This window comes from Poecilia reticulata, linkage group LG19 (genome assembly GCF_000633615.1).
Source record: "Poecilia reticulata strain Guanapo linkage group LG19, Guppy_female_1.0+MT, whole genome shotgun sequence".
Taxonomy (NCBI): Eukaryota; Metazoa; Chordata; class Actinopteri; order Cyprinodontiformes; family Poeciliidae; genus Poecilia; species Poecilia reticulata.
Window position 1 is genome coordinate 16,602,486 of NC_024349.1, and position 18,340 is coordinate 16,620,825.

Here is an 18,340-nt window from a genome sequence, read left to right on the forward strand (position 1 = left end):
TATATATTAGCTCCAGCTCAATCAGATTGAATGGATAAGCATCTGTAAACTTCAGTTTTCAAGTTGTGCCAGAAAATGTTCAGTAAGCTGTAAATCTGGACCCTTTTAACACATAAATATGCATTGATCAAACTTTTTTCCATCGTACTTTTTGACTGTATGTCTATAGTCGATCTCCTGCTTAAAGGTAAACCTCTGCACTGGTTTTAAGTCTTTTGATTCTGTGCAGCTCCTCCAGAGTCACTATCTGCCTGTTGGCTCCTTCTTTGGTCCTTTTCAGATCAGCTTTGATTCTCGATCTACAAGTTTACCCCGACACAATGCAGCATTTGAAGTCACTAACAATGTTATGCCCCTGATCCACCTTTACGGGTAGTCACAAGCCTGTAACCATTATGAACCGTTGGGGTTAATATGGTGCAAAACAACTTTGCTTGTATTTAAAGAACCGAGTGGCTTAAAAAAGCCTTTATGAGGATCATGACCTAAGCTCACCCCTCTTGTCTTATGCGTTGCTCAGTTGAATGCTGCAAATTGTAAACCATGTTTCACTGGATCTCAGTGCAGGTTTGCTGTGTGATCTTGACAGATGAGTTTGTATTATGTGAAAGGACAAAGCGATATCTAATGGGGGGAGGGGGTGCAGTGTGGGTGCATGTTTGTGATCTAATGTTCCGTAACCAACCTCAGAGGCCGTTACAAAACAGCGTATTATGTCCAGGTGAACTCTGTTTAGACCTGCTGATTTACTGAATTATGGAACCAGGGCTAAAAACAAATCCATGCCACACTTTTCAGATTTTTTCATTTCTAAAAGATGTTGAAAACTTTTGTTTCCCATTCAGTTTACCATTATTCACAACTTTCTGTTGGCCTATCGCATAAAATCCCAGTACAATACGTTGATGTTTATGGTTGTAGCATGACAAAACGTGAAAAGATTTAAGAGGCGTAAACATTATTTTTTGAATCTATAAACTGAACAAATGTTTAGATGTTAGACAACTCAGTGAGTCACAAAGATCCCCCAGCCCCCTGACTAAGTCTGTGCTGCAGGGAGCCGTAGGTGTGTGCTCGGAAAATCATGCACACACAGAGAGACACACACAAACACAGTCTGGATAATCCAGGAGCGGAGCTGGTAGGCGGGAGAAAGACGATCTGTTGGCGTGAGTGCCGGCCTCTAAAACAGAGATAGACAGTTAATGCCGGAGCAGGCGAGGTTACGAGTTGAGGAAAAGTTGGTCCGAAGGAAAAGCCTGGGAGTGAACTTGTGGCTTAATGAATTGCTTCAAGGCAGGACGTGAGTGTGGGTTCTTTGCTGAGGGGACTTTGCTCTTGTTGCAGCTAAAGGCAAAGCGAATCCTGGAGAATGGGTTGGAATGTGGCCAGATGGGGGTCTGTGAAGTATCCCGTGTGTTGCCGGAGGGTGGGGCGGGGGGGCGGTTTCCAAAGGGGGAAGGGTGTTGTAGCAGCAGTGGCGGTGTGATGGGACACAGAAAGATGGAGGGAAGGGGGCGTCTCTGTTGCTTTGTTGTTGCTGGAATGCCTTCCTTTTCTTTCTTTTCGTCTCTCCGCTTGCATGCACTTGCCTCCTCTCGCTTCAGCTGTGCAGCCAGCGGCTCATCAGTAGGTTTAGGTCTACTGTACCTCTGAGGGTAATAACACGCTTCTAACAAATTTCCTGCTCACCTTTAAAGTATGTTCTAAGTCCTGAACTTATGTTTTTTTGTGTCTGTAAGTGTGTTTAAAGTGATGATGCAAAGCTATTTTTGTTTGACAGAAACCACCTTCAGAATGCTTTTTTAACTTGTTTTTATTTTTATTTGGATTCCAACAAGTGTTAAGCTGCTCTTCGATGATGACTTTTAACTGAGTGGGACGTTGGACCAAAGTTAAACTGGAAAACAGCCTCTGGGCAGAGGATGCATTGATTGACATGTCCAAATGAGTTTGTGTTTCTGCATGAATGAAAGAAAAAAAACACAAACAATGAGAATTTTCTACTGATTCCCTAAGGGCTACAGGGAATGTGAACCATTTTTGAGTCTTTTTCTACAAAAGAACTAATTTCTGTTTTGTGTGTTTCCATCGTTCAGGTGATGATGCAATGACGGGGGATACAGATAAATATCTGGCCCCTCATGACCTTCGGGAACTTGGGGATGACTCGCTCCCACAGGAGGGCTACATGGGCTTCAGCGTTGGTGCACGGTCGCAGAGGTAAGGCTCACTGCAACACAACACGGCAAAAAGTCTTTGATGAGTCTAATGCTAACTTTTTTTGTGCTCCTGTGCAAAGGGTATATAAAGTGCCAGAAAGGCTATACAAATGTTAAGATAGTTGCATTATTTTTTATTTTTTTAGTGAGATATATTGACTGAGTATCTTATCTAATGAAGGCATGCAGTCAGCATTTAACATCAAAAATGTCTGTTGCCATGCAGATGCTCTTCGTTTTTTTGTTTTGACTTGTGTTTGTTGACCCGTGTCACAAAAACTGTCCCTAAAATTTACATTTATGTAAAACAGTTAAACTCTTACTAATAAAACAAGGTATGATTATTTGGGGAAAAAAATGTGAGATTTGCACGATTACTTAGGAGCGCTCTGACATAAAGTATTCTGGATGGTTGACGCCTATCAGTGCCAGCTAGAAAGGGGAGCAAAAATCACAATGCAGCCTAAATGTTGGTCACATTTTAATTTTTTGAATGACCGATTTCCGCTGATAAATTACAGGAAGATTTAACTTATGAAAGAGACCTTTGGAATCCCTGGTAATGGTGCCGGTTTGTTAAGTCTCAAAGATTCTGCCTCAGAATAACATCTGACTGTCTGCTCCTCAAACCCAAGTTAAGCTTTTCTAATATAATATCATCACTCTTCTGTATCCTTTGGCTGCTGTTTGCTTACCTTTTTTTTGTCCACACATTTTTGTTCTTTTTTTTAAGTTTCGACATATGTTGAGCCTGAATGAAATAAAAGAGTGAAACTTGTCAAAAAATCTTGATAGATAATTAAATTTTCTATATAGCTTTTTCTGTGATTGTCTAAGTGGTTGCCTGCATCTGTTCTAGCAGATTCTCTCAGCCAAGGAGAGAATTGCAACGGTCAAAGTTTTGAATATGCAAGAGCATGTTTGACAATCAAAGACCAATGAAAGCCTCACCAAAACAGACCAATATGTCTACTGCACACACTGCTGAAACAAACTGATTCAGTTCGTACAGATACAACAGAAAGATGCTAAAATAGAAGTGGTGCAATCATTGAACTTTCACTACATCTCTACAATGAACCACTGACTTGGCTTTAAAGGGACACGAGCACAGAATTAGATTTATCCTGCAGCTATTCTTTTTTTTTTTTCTGATAAGTGCGTTGAGGTTTGGGATTTAGTTGGAATTAAGTCTGAGCAAATAAGAAAACTGGCTGTTGCTCCTCTGTGATCTGCTGTCTGCTTTTCAAAGTCAATGTCTGTGGAAAATATTGGCTTTTTATATTTTTACTACTGGCTTATGTTTATAATTGGTTTTTTTTGTAATATTTTGGAAATAATAACACTTTGAGTTGGTGGAGCGTTCTAAAATCTTACTTGTGAGTAAGATTTAAAAAAATAGCCGCATGATACAGGTAGATTTATAACTTTCAAATAAGGTTAGTTCTTGATGGTTATTTTGGACAAAAGCTATTTGCACAGACAAACTCTTCAGTAAAAACTAAATCCTGATAATTTCCTTATCAAATTCTTTAGAAAAATCACAGCAAGGGGAGTTTTTGCTGTTTAAAGTTCATACTGTTGAACTTTATTCTCTTTTGAAAACATTGACACTTGTGCAACATACTGCAGAGGGAGGGACTATTAAATATCTGAGGAGTGACATAAACGAACAGCGAGCCATAGGAAATGAGAAACATGTTCAATTCAGAAGGCCTGAAGCGCAAACTGTCTGAGTGTGTTTAATCAATTTAGTTTACAACTAGTTTAACTGACTGGGCTTTTTGTTTGTCATCCTGCTCTGGCAGTTTTACTAGACGATCATTTATTAAAAGGTAAATGAATTAAGCAACTTTTACTAGCCCCCACAAATACGTCATGTGTCTTGCTACTAAAGTTGCAGTACTATTTCAGAACTGTGTATATTGATCATCTTATATAAAATTTTGATGCTTTGCCAGGAAAAGGAACGGCTGTTTAACACTGGAGTTATTGAAACTCTTGAATTGAAAAATCACATTCTAGAAAAAAAAAAATTACATAAAAGATTTACATTACAATTTAGACATGGGACAAAACTTGTAGAAAGACATAAAAAAATGCTAATTTAAACAAATAAAAAGCAGAGGTAATTAAATAAACTGAAGCTAGATGCATTCATTCAGCTGTAAGTGGGAAAACTACGTGCACCTCTAAAAATTGGAGCTGCAACATCGATTTTTTTGTAACACAGCTACAGTAATTTGACCTAATGAAAATTTAAATAAAATAAAACAAAATGCACCATTGTTTTTTTTTTCACCTGATATCTTCTCTTGCAATCTTGCAATGTTTGTTTCAAGATGATACCACATATTTAAGGTTTCGTGAGCTCTAATGTCTAACTTCCCTCAGAATCACAATTTACGATACATGTTCATACTCACTGTGTACTTAATTGATGAATTAGGCAGATTAGCTTTATTTTAATCCTAAAGCCTAAAGTACCTCATAAATAACATTCTGAAATGAAATCAGTTTGTAGATGAGTTATAAATTGAGCACTTTCTCCTATTTCAAGTCAGCTTCGTTCTGCGTCTCTACTCCTGCTTCTCTTTGCATCTCTTCTTTCCCTCCTCTGTTTTCTTCATGATGTTTTATTCTCTCCTCATGTCCGCTCTTATTGTTAGTACCAAGGCCAGGTAAGGCTCTCAGCATGACGAGGCCCCTCCCTCCCCACCACCCCCACCCTTATACCTCCACCACCACACTGCCTCGCCCTTTTCCCTCCCCCGGATCCAAGTCTCTGTTAGAATAATGACCACCTGTTCTGAAATATTGAAGTTTTCCTGCACATTTCACCTTCTAATCCAATTTTTTGTTTTTTGACTGGTCGTTTGGTGTTTTTTTTTTAACATTGTGGGATGTACTTGTGGTCTGTCGTCTAATTTCTTTCTTTTCAGCTGTTTCTAATAGCATCATCTGTTTGCTTTTGTGTTTGACTGTGGTTCTTGTCCGTGCCTGGGTCGTTGTGAGGTTTGCACAAAGTTGGAGCTTTGCATCATTTCGGTTTGTTGTGGAGATTTCCATTATCGTGCTTCCAGGGACTTGAGCTGATGCAGCATTTCTCTCTTTGCATTGCTCTTTCTATGCTTAACTCATGTCAAAAGAAGAAAAAAAAATACTCGGAGAAGACTAAGCTGTCCACTAAAGTATGTTTACCATTGTTAAAAACTAGGTTTATGAGTGAACTGGGGTAGTAGTAGAGCATAATTCAAGTACAGATAAAACTAGCTCATACACTCTGAGACTTGTGGCTGATAAGAAACACATTTGAGCAAAAGTCAATTGTCAAACCCGCAGTGGACCCTTCAGAGCTCTCAGAGGATCCTGCACTCACTCACTTTTTTTTTTTAAATTTAGCTTCACTTAAAGATGATGTTTGTGCAATTTTCCACAGTCTCGCTCAGATGACTTCCTTCGTCTATCCGGTTTTCCTCTCTCTAATTACCAATTAGCGTAATCATTCCCGGGACGTTGCAGGCAAACACTTCTCACGTCATTGCTCAGGAATGCTATTTGTTTACCTCATAAATGTCCATCGCACGGCACACGGAGACTCCGAGCACTCTGTCGGAAACGTGAGGACGCAGCTGGTACACGTGACACAGAGACGCAGTGCGATCGGGAATCAGCTGTGTCTTTATCACGATGACGATTACAAATGTAAAATGAACGCTTTTGTTGACTATGTAGCACCAATGTTAACTAATAGTGAGCTTATTGATGCTTTTCTGTTGCTGCAAACAAATGAAAACATTTTCTTTATATCTTCGTTTCAATTTTATTTATTTATTTATTTTTTAATATTGTTTGTGGACAGTCAGGTTCCTGGAAGCTGCATGCATTTAATGTTTTTTTTTTGTTTTTTTGTTTTTTTCTGTTTACTTTCTGTTTACCCTCCAACTCCTCCTACTCCTCCCCTTCCCTTCTTCATCACTCTGACTGTTGTCTTGGTAATCCGTGACTCCTGCCCCAACCACACCAAGCCTCCGTTCCTTCAGTTCCGATAGGTCCAACACGTTGAACCGGACCTCCTTCACACGGGACAGCATGATGATCGAGGAGATCCTGGCTCCCACCAAGGACCCGGTATGTACTTTGTGCTTTGTGCATGACTCCTTTCAAAGTGACTCAGTAATCTGCCGGTCGTTAACAGTTACTACTGACACAGTTCTGTCTCCAAATGTGCTGGGCTGGCTTGGTGCTGAGCCAAAAGGAAGACAGTTCACCAATCCTCTTACACCTCAGGGGGTGCTGCGACACAAAGTCGACCAAATCCTGTTATATTTCACCTGAAAAGGGGGCATGACATCAGTCCTTAAGTCTTCTATGTAGGATAGATTACTGTGATGGCCTACTTTCCTTTACAGAAGGAATAGCCATTGTCTGTGATCCGAGAATCTTCTGGTTAAAGTTACAAAACCAAACGCATCTTTCACATCTACACAGAAAAAAATGAAGACATACAGTGTGGCACAAAAGTTTTCAGCTAACACTAATCGACGTTTTTGTAATATTTTATGGCGGTCTTGATTCAAAGAAAGTCTTTCAGAGTTCCTTCTTTTCAAAACCTGATTGAACGACTGACATATAGACCCGTCAAAGACAATACAATTTCCTTTTAAATAGCTCTTCACATTTCTGTTTCTCTAAGTTTATTGTCTCTGGTCAGGACGGGTTAGCTTAAAACAAGCAGATTTAAGCCAGATTTCTGATTAATATCTGCATTATTACAACCTTACTAAACAGAAAAAAAAAAAAAAGCTGACCGCCAATAATTTAACTGTATACTATAACAATAATAAAATATGTCTGTGTTTTTCAGATATCTGTAAGTGAAAGAGTAACTGAAAAAATAGATTATGGAAAACACAAATGGGTTTAAAAGAAAAGAGTTTACACACAGCGCAGTGATGTAAAATGCATAATGTTGACATCAGTTCATTCAAACAGCTTGAGGCAGGAAGGCGCGGAGCAGCCAGATGGTTCTGATTTTCAGACAAGTTTCCCTGATTGCAGCATTTCAAAAAGTTTATAGGGATGATGAGAAGTGAGGAGTCTTTTAAATTTAATGTCCTCTTCTGGATAACGGACAGCAAGTAGAAATCCATCAGCCTTCATGTCCAGGTCTTTGCTAATCGCTCCTAAGAACTGCATTATTGGTGTTTGAATCGTTATTATCCTTTGTTTGGTCTGGTACAACCCGAAGAGTCGTGTTTTTGCTAGCTGTAAACATAAAATCATAATAAGGGCTTGGATATGTCGGCTTCTGAATTAAGTTATTGGAACAAATGAACTTCTCAATGACTGATTTCATTGAAAATGATTGTATCTGTGACGTGTTGCTGCAAAATCACTTTTCGAAACAGCACTGGTTTGTTCCCTGAGTTTGAGCCTACATAACTGAGTCAAAGTTAAGGACAAATTACCAGAATAGTTGAACGATTCCCAAACACAAACGGAACATTTTTAGAAAATCTGACAAAATACTAGTATAGACCAAATGACAAAAAAGTTGATAGGTAGCTGAAAACCTTTGCACAATACTGCATTTGCTCTGTTCTAAACTGATCATAACGTTTGCAAAGAGTCCATGTTGACAGTAATCATTTGAATCTCTATAGGCTCCAACAGCAAACATTTTGCGTTTTAAAAAGCTCCACAGAAATTCCTGTTGGTGTGTCTGTTTCTCTCTAACCACTGTGAAATAATGGCATGCTGTTCTCCCTCACGCTGCCCCAGATGCTCTGTAAGGAACGGTCTTTCATTGTAGAGCATCACAATAAGGTAGACATCAGTATCGTCGTGCATGACACCGAACATTTTTGCTCGCTTACAGCTCCATCTTATGGATGTTACGTGCTAACTAAAATCTGAAGAGAGGCTTTTATGATCCGAGAGGAAAATAAAATAGTAGTTATCTTGGCATGTGTATTTAACAAAAAAAAAGAAAAAGGAAGCACACTTGAAGAATGCTGGGAGGTGAAAGTGCAGCATAAATCTGCATAATTATTTATTTAAATCAATGTTCTATGGGAAAATACAGTTTACAGGTAATACTGATATGACTTTTGGATTGAATTGGTAAATACATCCTCACTACATTTTTCCATTCATATATCCATTGGTCCTTACATTCTGAACCAAAAACTACTAATTTATGTGTGGAGTAATGTAAAACTTAAACATCAAAATAAATTTTCTCACCATCTTCTTCAGCTGGGTTTCAGTTTTTTCATATCCAGCTTCGCATGTTTAGTCATATTTTACATGCTGCAGTAGACCGATAGATATATAATTTTTTTTTTTCATTTATGTATTCATGCTCTGGTTTTGAAGCTGAAAGCGCTGCGGTCACCGCTTCATTGGGATCACGTATCACGAAAATATTTTATGATGAACGTCCTGTCAAAATGTAAACACTATGAATGTTTTACATTCTACGTAGTTCTGTGAAGACATCAGCGGTTTGTTGGAGAACATTAGTGGACAAACAGCGTCATGCAGTCCAAGAAATGATTTGTCATAGAACTCTGGCAATCCATCACATGAAAATAGAAAAAATATGGCCAAACAAAAAGCCCATAGACGGCTAGCTAAGCTGACAGACCAGACAAGTATTTATTCAACTTCCAGCAGGTCAGCAGCCCTAAATGTACAGCCAGAGCTGCAGTGGGGCTTAGATCAAAGCAGGGATCAAATATTTGTTATTTGGCATGTATGATCAGGTAAAAGTCTAGATATAAATCCACCTAAAAGTCTGTGGCTGATCTGATGTTGACAGACGGTCCTCATTCTTTCTGACAGAGTTTGAGCTGTTTTGCAAAAAAAAAAAAAATCAGTCTTCATGCCACACTTTTCAGACACTTACCTGTGGGGGAAAAAAAACAAGTACTGTTTTGTATTGATCCCAAATATAAAATCCAAATAAAACACATTTTTGTTCCTTTGTTGTTGCAACCTGACAAAATGTAGAAAAGTTATGGGTTGTTCAACTTTTTCCAAGGCACTTTATATCCATTTTATAGAAAGAAATGTTAAAAGTTCTTTGCCAGATGTAGGAATGAACTGCTGGCAAATAGTCAAGTCTTGATAATGATTGTTCTCTGCTTTGCAGCATCTGTTGATGACAAAGGACGCTGACAACGACTCTCTGAGGAGGTACAGCTGGACTGCGGACCACCTGGATAATGTCAACCTCGTCTCCTCACCGGTGCATTCTGGGTAAGCATGTTTGAAATGAAGAATGGATAAATACAGGAGAAGAAAGGAGGGAGCAGATGTCTGTTGTCTCCATCTAACCATGAAGATGAAGACAAACGTAGAAATATGGGATAAGGTGGCGGATTGGTTCCTGCCTGCCTGTTTTGCAGTTTGTCTTCCAGATTTATTTATTTTATTTATTTGTTTTTTTTTTTTGTTTTTTTTTACAATTTTGTCTCCCTTCAGATTTTGGCATGTCTGTACTTCAGCCATGATGGAGCTGCAACTCAAAAAAACATTTGACATTTTGGGAAATTTTCTGCATTTCACGAATAATCCCAAAGTTTCAAACATATTTTTAAGTAGTTTTTTTTTTTATTTTCTTTTTACAGTGTTAAAGCTCTGTTTTTGACTTATTCCTCCTTGCGTTACTTTGTCGTCCACCCTGCAGTTTTTCCTCTCCGCTTCCGCAGTACGACAGCAGGTGATTTGACTGTGATTGGTTGCCCTCTGTCACACCTTCCCCCTCTCAGTACACTCATAACATCTGTGTTTGTCCTCCTCACTCATCAATTGACGTTAAACTCTTGACACAAGGCGCGAGCTAGATGTGTTTTTAATCCTTTTGATTTTCTAACTGATCTTGAGTGACTGTGCTTAAAAAAAAAATAGGTTGAATGTGGTTTTAAAATGTTAAATTTTTTAGGATTTTCTTGCACATGTTGTCCTGGTCTTTATGTTATCTTTCTCAACAGAAACTAAGAAGGGATGTTTTAGCTAAAAAGTAGGAGCAGTCAGATGGACAACATGTTGCATCAGGATTTCCCCATTTTATCTCCCCTTTGTATCAGTTTTTCACAATGAGGTGGATGAAATCTGACCAGTCAGTGAGGTGATGAGGTATTTATGATATGCTCTGTTTGACTAGTTAAACTTTAGCTATTATAATGCCTACTAAGGTCAGTAGAGTCTGAAATTTAGTTGCTGTTAGTCTACATTTGAGGTGAATTTGCTAAATTGCCCATTGCAAAGAATTCTGGGAACCACAAAAATAAGAATCCACTCAAGAATCTTTCTCAAGACAAACAACCTTCTAAAATGAATGCTTTTATGGAGGCAGTCACTTGCTTTGATCATTTAATTTATGCATCTGATTTGAAGCTTCTGGCTCAGAAACATCTAGATCAGTGGTTCTTAACCTTTTTTGAGGTACCGAACCCACCAGTTTCATATGCGCATTCACCGAACCCTTCTTATTCGCACCCCCACCCTCACCCCGACACACAAAATACTTTGCGGTATTCTGATTTAGTAATGTAATTATATTAGCTGTGTTACCACCCCCACACCACTAGAGGCAGTACCAACGCCGAAAAGATGCGACTACGTAGCCGATTTAGACTATAGAATTTGGTAAAAACTGTGAGCTTTGCTGAAGTAATTAAAGACAAAAGTTCAAATCCATGCTGAGAGTGGAGCTCCTTCAATCAGTGCTCCTCCGCAGCGCTGATTGGCTAAGCAATGTAACGTGATCCTCTGATTGGCTAAGCATTGTAACGTGATTCTCTGCAGCAAGTGACAGCAAAGCGGGGCATCATCATGACTTTACATAAGTGTGTCTTTACCTCCGCGGCAGAGGCTCCGCCGAACCCCTGAGACCGACTCATCGAACCTAGGTTAAGAACCACTGATCTAGATAGAAATAAGCATAGCCGGAAGAGATTTATACCTTTACTGGATGCAAAGTGGAGATGCACCGATCATGCCTTTTAGATGCATTTACTAAAAAGAGAAAACAGATCAGATTTGTCTGTATTTGACCTCCCGATCTCTCGTCGATTGATTTTGTGCATCTCTTATAGGTAAAACGAAGAATAAATTGCTCTTTTACATAACAACAAACAATTCAAACTAACTTGACATTTCAGATCCCATGTTGCATGATTTGGGTTTGTGTGAGTATAAGCTTCTTTGTTGAGTTAGGGACAGAAATAATTAACTTCCTGGTGTGAGAAAAACACAAAAAACACCAGAGGCTCCTGTGTTGGCAGCTTAAACAAAAATAACTGCTATAATTTTAAAATACACTTACGGGCCACTTCATTAGTAACACTTCACTGGTGCAAGGCTGGACCGTCTTTTTTTACTGCAGAACTCCCTTCATTCTTTGTGGAATAGATCAAACTGGTCCATATTTATATAGTACCAATATTCAATTTCTGCAGGTTTATCTATGTCGCATCCATGAAGAGAGTCTTCCATTCCACCACGTCCCAATCTTGCTTTGTTGCACTCAGCCTCCAAGCACAACCCCTACTGATGTGTTTGGAGGACCCTGGAGTACAATGAACTCATTGTCATGTTCAAGAAGCCAGTTTGAGGTGATTTGAGCCATGGGACATGACACATTGTCCTGCTAGAAGTAGTTCTGATAAGATGAGTCTCCGATCTCTTATTGTCCTACTTTGATGAGCCAGTGGAAAATTTTTCTTCAGCTTACCTGATAGGACTGAAGTCCAATTTGAGTCGCCATCTGTGTTAAAACGGTAATTGAGAAGGTGTCCCTAATAAAGTGGCCGCTAAGTGTAGGTTTAATGCCTCCATCCATGTTGTCCTTTTCTGACGTCAGTTCTAGCCAACATAGAACCCCTCTCACATTTTTGTTCTCTTTACCGTTTTCCTCACACTTACTGTCAGTGTTTTTTGTAAGATTGCAGCATGGGACACGACCTCACCGTAACGACAATTTCTCTCCTCATCAGCACTACACTTAAAGCAACATGGATTTTACTTCTTTCATCCCTGTGCCTATATTCTCTCCTTGTTTCTTGTTCTGCTTCTCTGTCTATTCCTCCTCTCCTATTTCCTTCTCCTTTTTACGCCCTCATCCAGGTTCCTGGTCAGCTTCATGGTTGATGCCAGAGGCGGCTCCATGAGGGGAAGTCGCCACAACGGCATGCGGATCATCATCCCGCCGAGAAAGTGCACGGCACCCACCAGGATCACATGTCGTCTAGTCAAGAGGCACAAGCTGGCCTCCCCTCCTCCGATGGTGGAAGGAGAAGGCCTGGCGAGCAGACTGGTGGAGGTTGGACCAGCTGGGGCTCAGTTCTTAGGGTAGGTCGGCATTTTTTTTTTTTTTCTTTAAATATGTCTGATCTTTCCACTGCTGATTATGGAATTTTTTTATTTTTTTATTTAGTTTTTTAAAAAATATATCCTTCATTCTGCTTGTTACATTCCATTTGTAGCTATCTGAGATTAGGTTTTTCAGTGTGCGTGCGTGCGTGCGTGCGTGCGTGCGTGCGTGCGTGCGTGCGTGCGTGCATACTTTGAATTTGGAGTAGAAATGTGTGCCGATTCTTAAATCTCATGTTCAGAAATAGAGGTGAGTTCAAAAATAGAGATCATCAATAGTTTTCCAGGAGGTCGTGGAAAACTATTGATGATCATAAGGTTTTTAATAAATTTGTTTTCAGCTTAAGATATTCACTTTTTTTTTAAGCTTCTAATTTTGCAACTGAAATTGTTCCATTAGATGCATTCTCTGTAGTATCCACTAACTACATAACTGCTTCCAATTATACAATCAAAACATTATTCTTAAGCATAATTTATGACATAAACATTTAACATACTTTCCTGTTCAAACCATTCACATCAGCATGTAAGAAAAACTTCTGTAAACTCTGGTAATTTATTGTGAACATTAAACTATAGAATATTCCCCAGTTATGATTACTGTATGTACATGTATGTATATGTATATATNTATAATATGATATAGACCTGAATTAATAAATCACATCTGAGTTAAGTAGGGCATATTTCAAATTGTTTCCTTCTGCGATTTCATGGGAAAATAAAAAGAAATCAGACAAGATATCAGAAAGAAATTTGTGAACCCAAGTACCCAATCCATACATACAACTTTCCATTACCTGAAATGCACATTGTTCACCCGTTCAAAAAAATCTAATGCAAGTATAACACCAGAAAAAATTTCCTGTGTTTGCCTCAATCATAAAACAAAAGCAGAAACGTTGCAAAGATGCTGGCTGATGGTGGCACAAAATGACTGAGAATCCGTTCAGTGAAGATGTCTTAGCACTAGTGCAACAGCTAATATCTACAGTCTTTTCTCCATTATTGGGAGCACTCTCACCCAATGCCAAGGAAAAGGAATGGTGCTGCTGAATTGGCTACTTTAAAAACGTCAACTAATAGTGTGCCGAGTATTTTTATTTTGCTCGGGCATAATAATGAAACCACATTGCTGCAAATTTTGTATTATTTTATGTCATATTTCATCATCCACACAACTTCACACACCTCTGATATTGTGTAACCTAAAGAAGAAGCTGGCTCAGGGTCAACTTGCCCCTTCGCCGATTTATACGGTTATTTTGTCACTTCCCTTTTCTACTTAATAGCTCTGGAGTTTAACAATTGTGGGCCAATTTTTCTTAGTATTGAGGTATTTTTTACAAACTATGGGGGGAAAAAAGTCAGATAAATATTCAAATCTTAAATTTAATGTAATTTTATTCCAGATTTTTTGAAAGCTTTGTATTAAAAGATAAATCGATTGATTTCCTCTGACGGCAAGCCGAAGCTTATGAAATATGAGAGATTATGAGCTCAGATCATCCTAGAATGATTTAATCAAACTCCCCAGTGAAATATTGAATTGACATCACACGCTACATTTTCTTACAGTAAATGTAAAATAATAATAATAATAATAATAATAATAATAATAATAATAATAATAATAATAATAATAATAATAATAATAACTACTTATGTGGGTACCAAGCATCAACAAGACCGGCAAGAAAGTACAAAACCTCAAATGACAGATGTTGACATTTTGTACCCTGAAAAGTTGGGGACAAGACGATTAAAAACGCTGCACAAGTGTGAAATGGCGAAGGGGCGAAATGTACCCAAAGAAGCCACTGACTTTGTGAGTGTGTGTTTTGTATAAATGTTTGTTTCATTATCTTGTGGACACAGTAAGCTCCATCTTCCCAGAAAGCTGCCAGTCCTTAATGAAGGCGAGAGCCTGGTTAGTCCCGTGCTACAGCTGGGACCCAGAGGAACTAGATTTGTTGGGTAGGAACCAAGCATACCGTAGCTCCCTTCACCTTTTCTCCCCTGCCTCCAACCTACCCCCAAGGAAATGACATATTGAGGCTGAACCATGCTGAAGGATTCTGTTGCCCATCTTTGTTGACTTCAGTTTATAAGGTTGTTGCTTTTATATGATTTTCATGTAGTTTTGGGAAGAGATTTAGTTACTGCACTGCAAAGTCTTTTTTTTTTTTTACAGCTGCAGCAGCATCACATCGGGAAGGTCTTGATTTGTACTTTTTTTTAATTTCATAACTAACGTCCTTCCTAAAACTACACATTGTAGCTTTGACTTCATTGCTGTTGATTTGTGTCCACTTCATTCTACGGCACCTGCCACATTTATTTGCATCCCTTGTAAAGATGTGGAAAAAAAGCTTTAAAATAGAGGTGTTCTTTTTTTATGTTTTTTTAGCACCGAAGTCCCACGAAGAAAAACAGACAACTTTCCATTTTAAATATACTTACTTAATGGATAGAAAAAAAAAGTGTTAAGACAACAAAATCTTTCATTAAAATAAGGCAGATTTGAGTTGATCCTTATACGTCAGCAAATGGTTATGAGAAAATGGCAAGTCATCTTATTTTCTACACTGAGAGTTATATTTCAAATCTGTAACTTCAGCAAATAAGGTTGAATGAGATGTGAAGGTTAATGGAAAGCGAGGTAAAGTTTTTTAAAAAATGGGTCACTTATTAGTTTGAATAACCATTAGGCACTGCATGCTAACCAGTTCTTGGAAGGGATGCCATGGTAAAGCCTTTTCTGTTCTGTCATAATAAATGTAAATGTCTGGAGTTTTCTAAATTCTAGCTGGAATTTAACTGGAATTGTGTGCTTTGGTTTTTGAATATTACATTTTGTTTTGTTTTTTGAGAACAAATGCTCCAGGCGGGGGTGAATTTTGTGGATGATGCTATGGGATTGTTTCTCCCTAAAAAAAGCTTTGGGAATTGTGTTGCAGTGCATGTCATGATCATCAACTCTTTGAAATACAAGGACAGTTTAAAGGATGATTATCCAGACGTAAAATCCATCTTTTTCCATGACTGTGTCACTCCCCAGATAAAAAAAAAAAAAAACTATTAAAAACCTGTCGTGAGCTGAAAAGAAAAGTGCGAATGTGAGGACTGATTTGACTGTCTAGACAGATTATGCAAAGATGAACAGTCAAAGATCTCTCATCTTCTCTAAATGTGCCAATCTTGTGAAATGTTCTAGGAAACAAGGTAAAGTCTTGTCCTGTTACCCAAACAAGGTTATTCAACAGTTGCCAAAAACCAAGGAAGTGGAGATTTTGTTAGAAAATAAAGACTTTTCTCCTGTAATAAAATATGATTTTATATTAAAGCTTTTTAAACATCTTTACTAGGTTGCCAATAAGTGTAGTGGGGGGCGAATTTGATTTTAGAAGCTGTCAGAAGTTTACTTCACTTAATATGAAGATTTTGATTGGCTGTCTGGACTGGACTGCGCTTTGTTGAGCATGAGACGTTTTTTTTTACCCCAAAACCCAGCACCATTCTGTCTTCCATGACTTCCATCACTTCAGAATCAACATCAGATTTCTGCATATCATTGCTATTTTTTTTTGTTTTCAGAAAAAAGTGCACGTTTAGTCAAACATCAGATTTTTGATTGATGCAGATAAATACGAAATTAAGTTATATTTGTATCATAGTAAGATCAAACTTTGCAGGTTTTGTATTTCTGTGATACTACTTTCGCCATGCATCGTCTGTCTCACATAATTAAATGAAAAACTCCATCAGTGGATGGTGATAATAGCAGTTGTTGCGGATCACTTTTATAACTTATGTCTTGAGTGCAGTAATTTGGATGTTTATCGAAAATCTAATATAAAAATGGGAAGTTTATGTTGAAAACTACATGTCAAGTGTTTTTTGAAACCGTGTAATTGGAATCTCTCCGTTTGCTCCGTTAAGCTAATTGGCTTTCCCAATGGTTCATGTACTAATCATCATCCAACCACGAATCAATGGAGATTGCTGTGAAATATTTGGGATTAAAACTACGTGTATTTGTTCTACTTTATTTTTCGCAACTGTATATAGATATGTTAATGTAATTTAGAAAACATGAATCATAAAAATAATATCCTAAGTACCTAAAAATCAGAACTACTCCATTAGCTCATGTATGGCATTCCACACTAAAATACTAGTTGGGTTAATAGTACTTTTATACAAAAAACATTCCAAACAACAAAAAGCATAACGCGAAAGTGCTCAGTTTTCTGTTGTTAATAAATTGTTTCAAGATATTATTTCATCTTCCTAATTCCCCGCCTAAGTGGAGGTCTCTGCCGAAGTTGAATAGGACATTTCTTATTTAAGGAACCTCCCAATCAGATATCCCAAATAGATTGTATGTCCACACTGTCTAAATGTGCTGTCCATCCATCCTTATATACATATACTTACATAGTGGCTCCACCACATAGTTTAAAGCCTGATGATGTGTCATGATTCTACTGCTCTATTTTTGTTATGAATCCGGCTGCTGAACAAGATGATGAGCCAAACAGCAATTGGTAAATTCTTGAACTTTCCTCGTAGCGTCTAAACAGGAAGAGTTCTAACTTCAACAAAGGAGTTCTCATATTGTGTTCCTCTGAAACTTTACACTCCTTTCTGTTACCATTATGCCTTGTGTCATTATGGGCTGTGCAGCTTTTTTCCCCTTCATTTTCACCCCTTATTCTATTCCATGCACTACATTAGCTCTGAATGTCGCATTAACTCCTCAGGTTCACAGTTGGACCTATTACCATCACTGCCATCATCAAAACCACATCTGTGATGTTGTCGTAACCATCACTTCCACCACCGAATGTTTCTTTCATGGCAGCTCTGTGAGGATATCTGCATTAATTTTGGCTTCTACAGAGATGCTGCTTAAACCTGTAAATGTTCATATTACAAATTATGTTTTACACTGCACTTTGGGAAAAAACAAAAAATACTTTCCATTTTGCCTAAATCAAATTCTTCAAAACTTCAATTCTAATGCATATGTTTATGGTTTTATTAGATTGTTGCTTTTCAGTGAAAGGCGAGGTGATAGTATTATTAAGTCAGCCGTATATTTCTGACATGTCTCCTTCCAGCCCTGTGATAGTGGAGATCCCACATTTTGCCTCAATGCGGGGCCAAGAGAGAGAGCTGATCCTACTGCGCAGTGAGAATGGAGAATCCTGGAAGGAACATTTGTACGACTGCAAGACCAGCGACCTCAATCAGCTCCTCAACGGGATGGACGAAGGTGACGCAAACCCAACTCATTTTGTACTTACGTGTCCTAGCCTACGGCCACTCTGCCTTGCCAATAAGACATAATAATTGGTATTTCTACCTCTAGAAGATAAAGCTACAAATATAAGAGCTATTAGATAAAAAATAAATAGAATAAACACACCTGCATTGAGTTGCTGAATAAAAAGTGTCAAACCTTGCATAACTCCCTGGGCAAGCCTCTCCTTCCAACCAACCATCCATCCATTTTCTTTACACCCTTGTCCCTTAGTGGGGTTGGGAGGGGTGCTGGTGCCCATCTCCAGCTAACGTTCCGGGCGAGAGGCAGGATACACCCTAGACAGGTCGCCAGTCTGTCGCAGGGCAACACAGAGACACACAGGACAAACAACCATGCACACACACACTCACACCTATGGGCATTTTGGAGAGGCCAATTAACCTGACAGTCATGTTTTTGG

At 38.5% G+C, this 18,340-nt stretch overlaps 1 protein-coding gene across 30 annotated transcripts in view; it reads left to right on the forward strand.

Moving 5' to 3' along the window:
* Positions 1-18,340, forward strand: part of LOC103481688 (ankyrin-3-like) — a 136,534-nt gene that overhangs the window by 88,191 nt on the left and 30,003 nt on the right. For 9 of the 30 annotated variants that reach the window (XM_008437344.2, XM_008437342.2, XM_008437337.2 and 6 more), the window contains 6 exons: positions 2,100-2,223; positions 4,892-4,903; positions 6,251-6,353; positions 9,382-9,488; positions 12,360-12,584; positions 17,735-17,889. In XM_008437344.2, coding sequence (XP_008435566.1) covers positions 2,100-2,223; positions 4,892-4,903; positions 6,251-6,353; positions 9,382-9,488; positions 12,360-12,584; positions 17,735-17,889 — 726 coding nt within the window. Of the gene's footprint in view, positions 1-1,051; positions 1,170-1,510; positions 1,659-2,099; positions 2,224-4,891; positions 4,904-6,250; positions 6,354-8,006; positions 8,052-9,381; positions 9,489-9,918; positions 9,952-12,359; positions 12,585-17,734; positions 17,890-18,340 lie in introns of those variants that run through there. The other 21 variants (XM_008437359.2, XM_008437360.2, XM_008437361.2 and 18 more) reach the window with 7 other exon arrangements.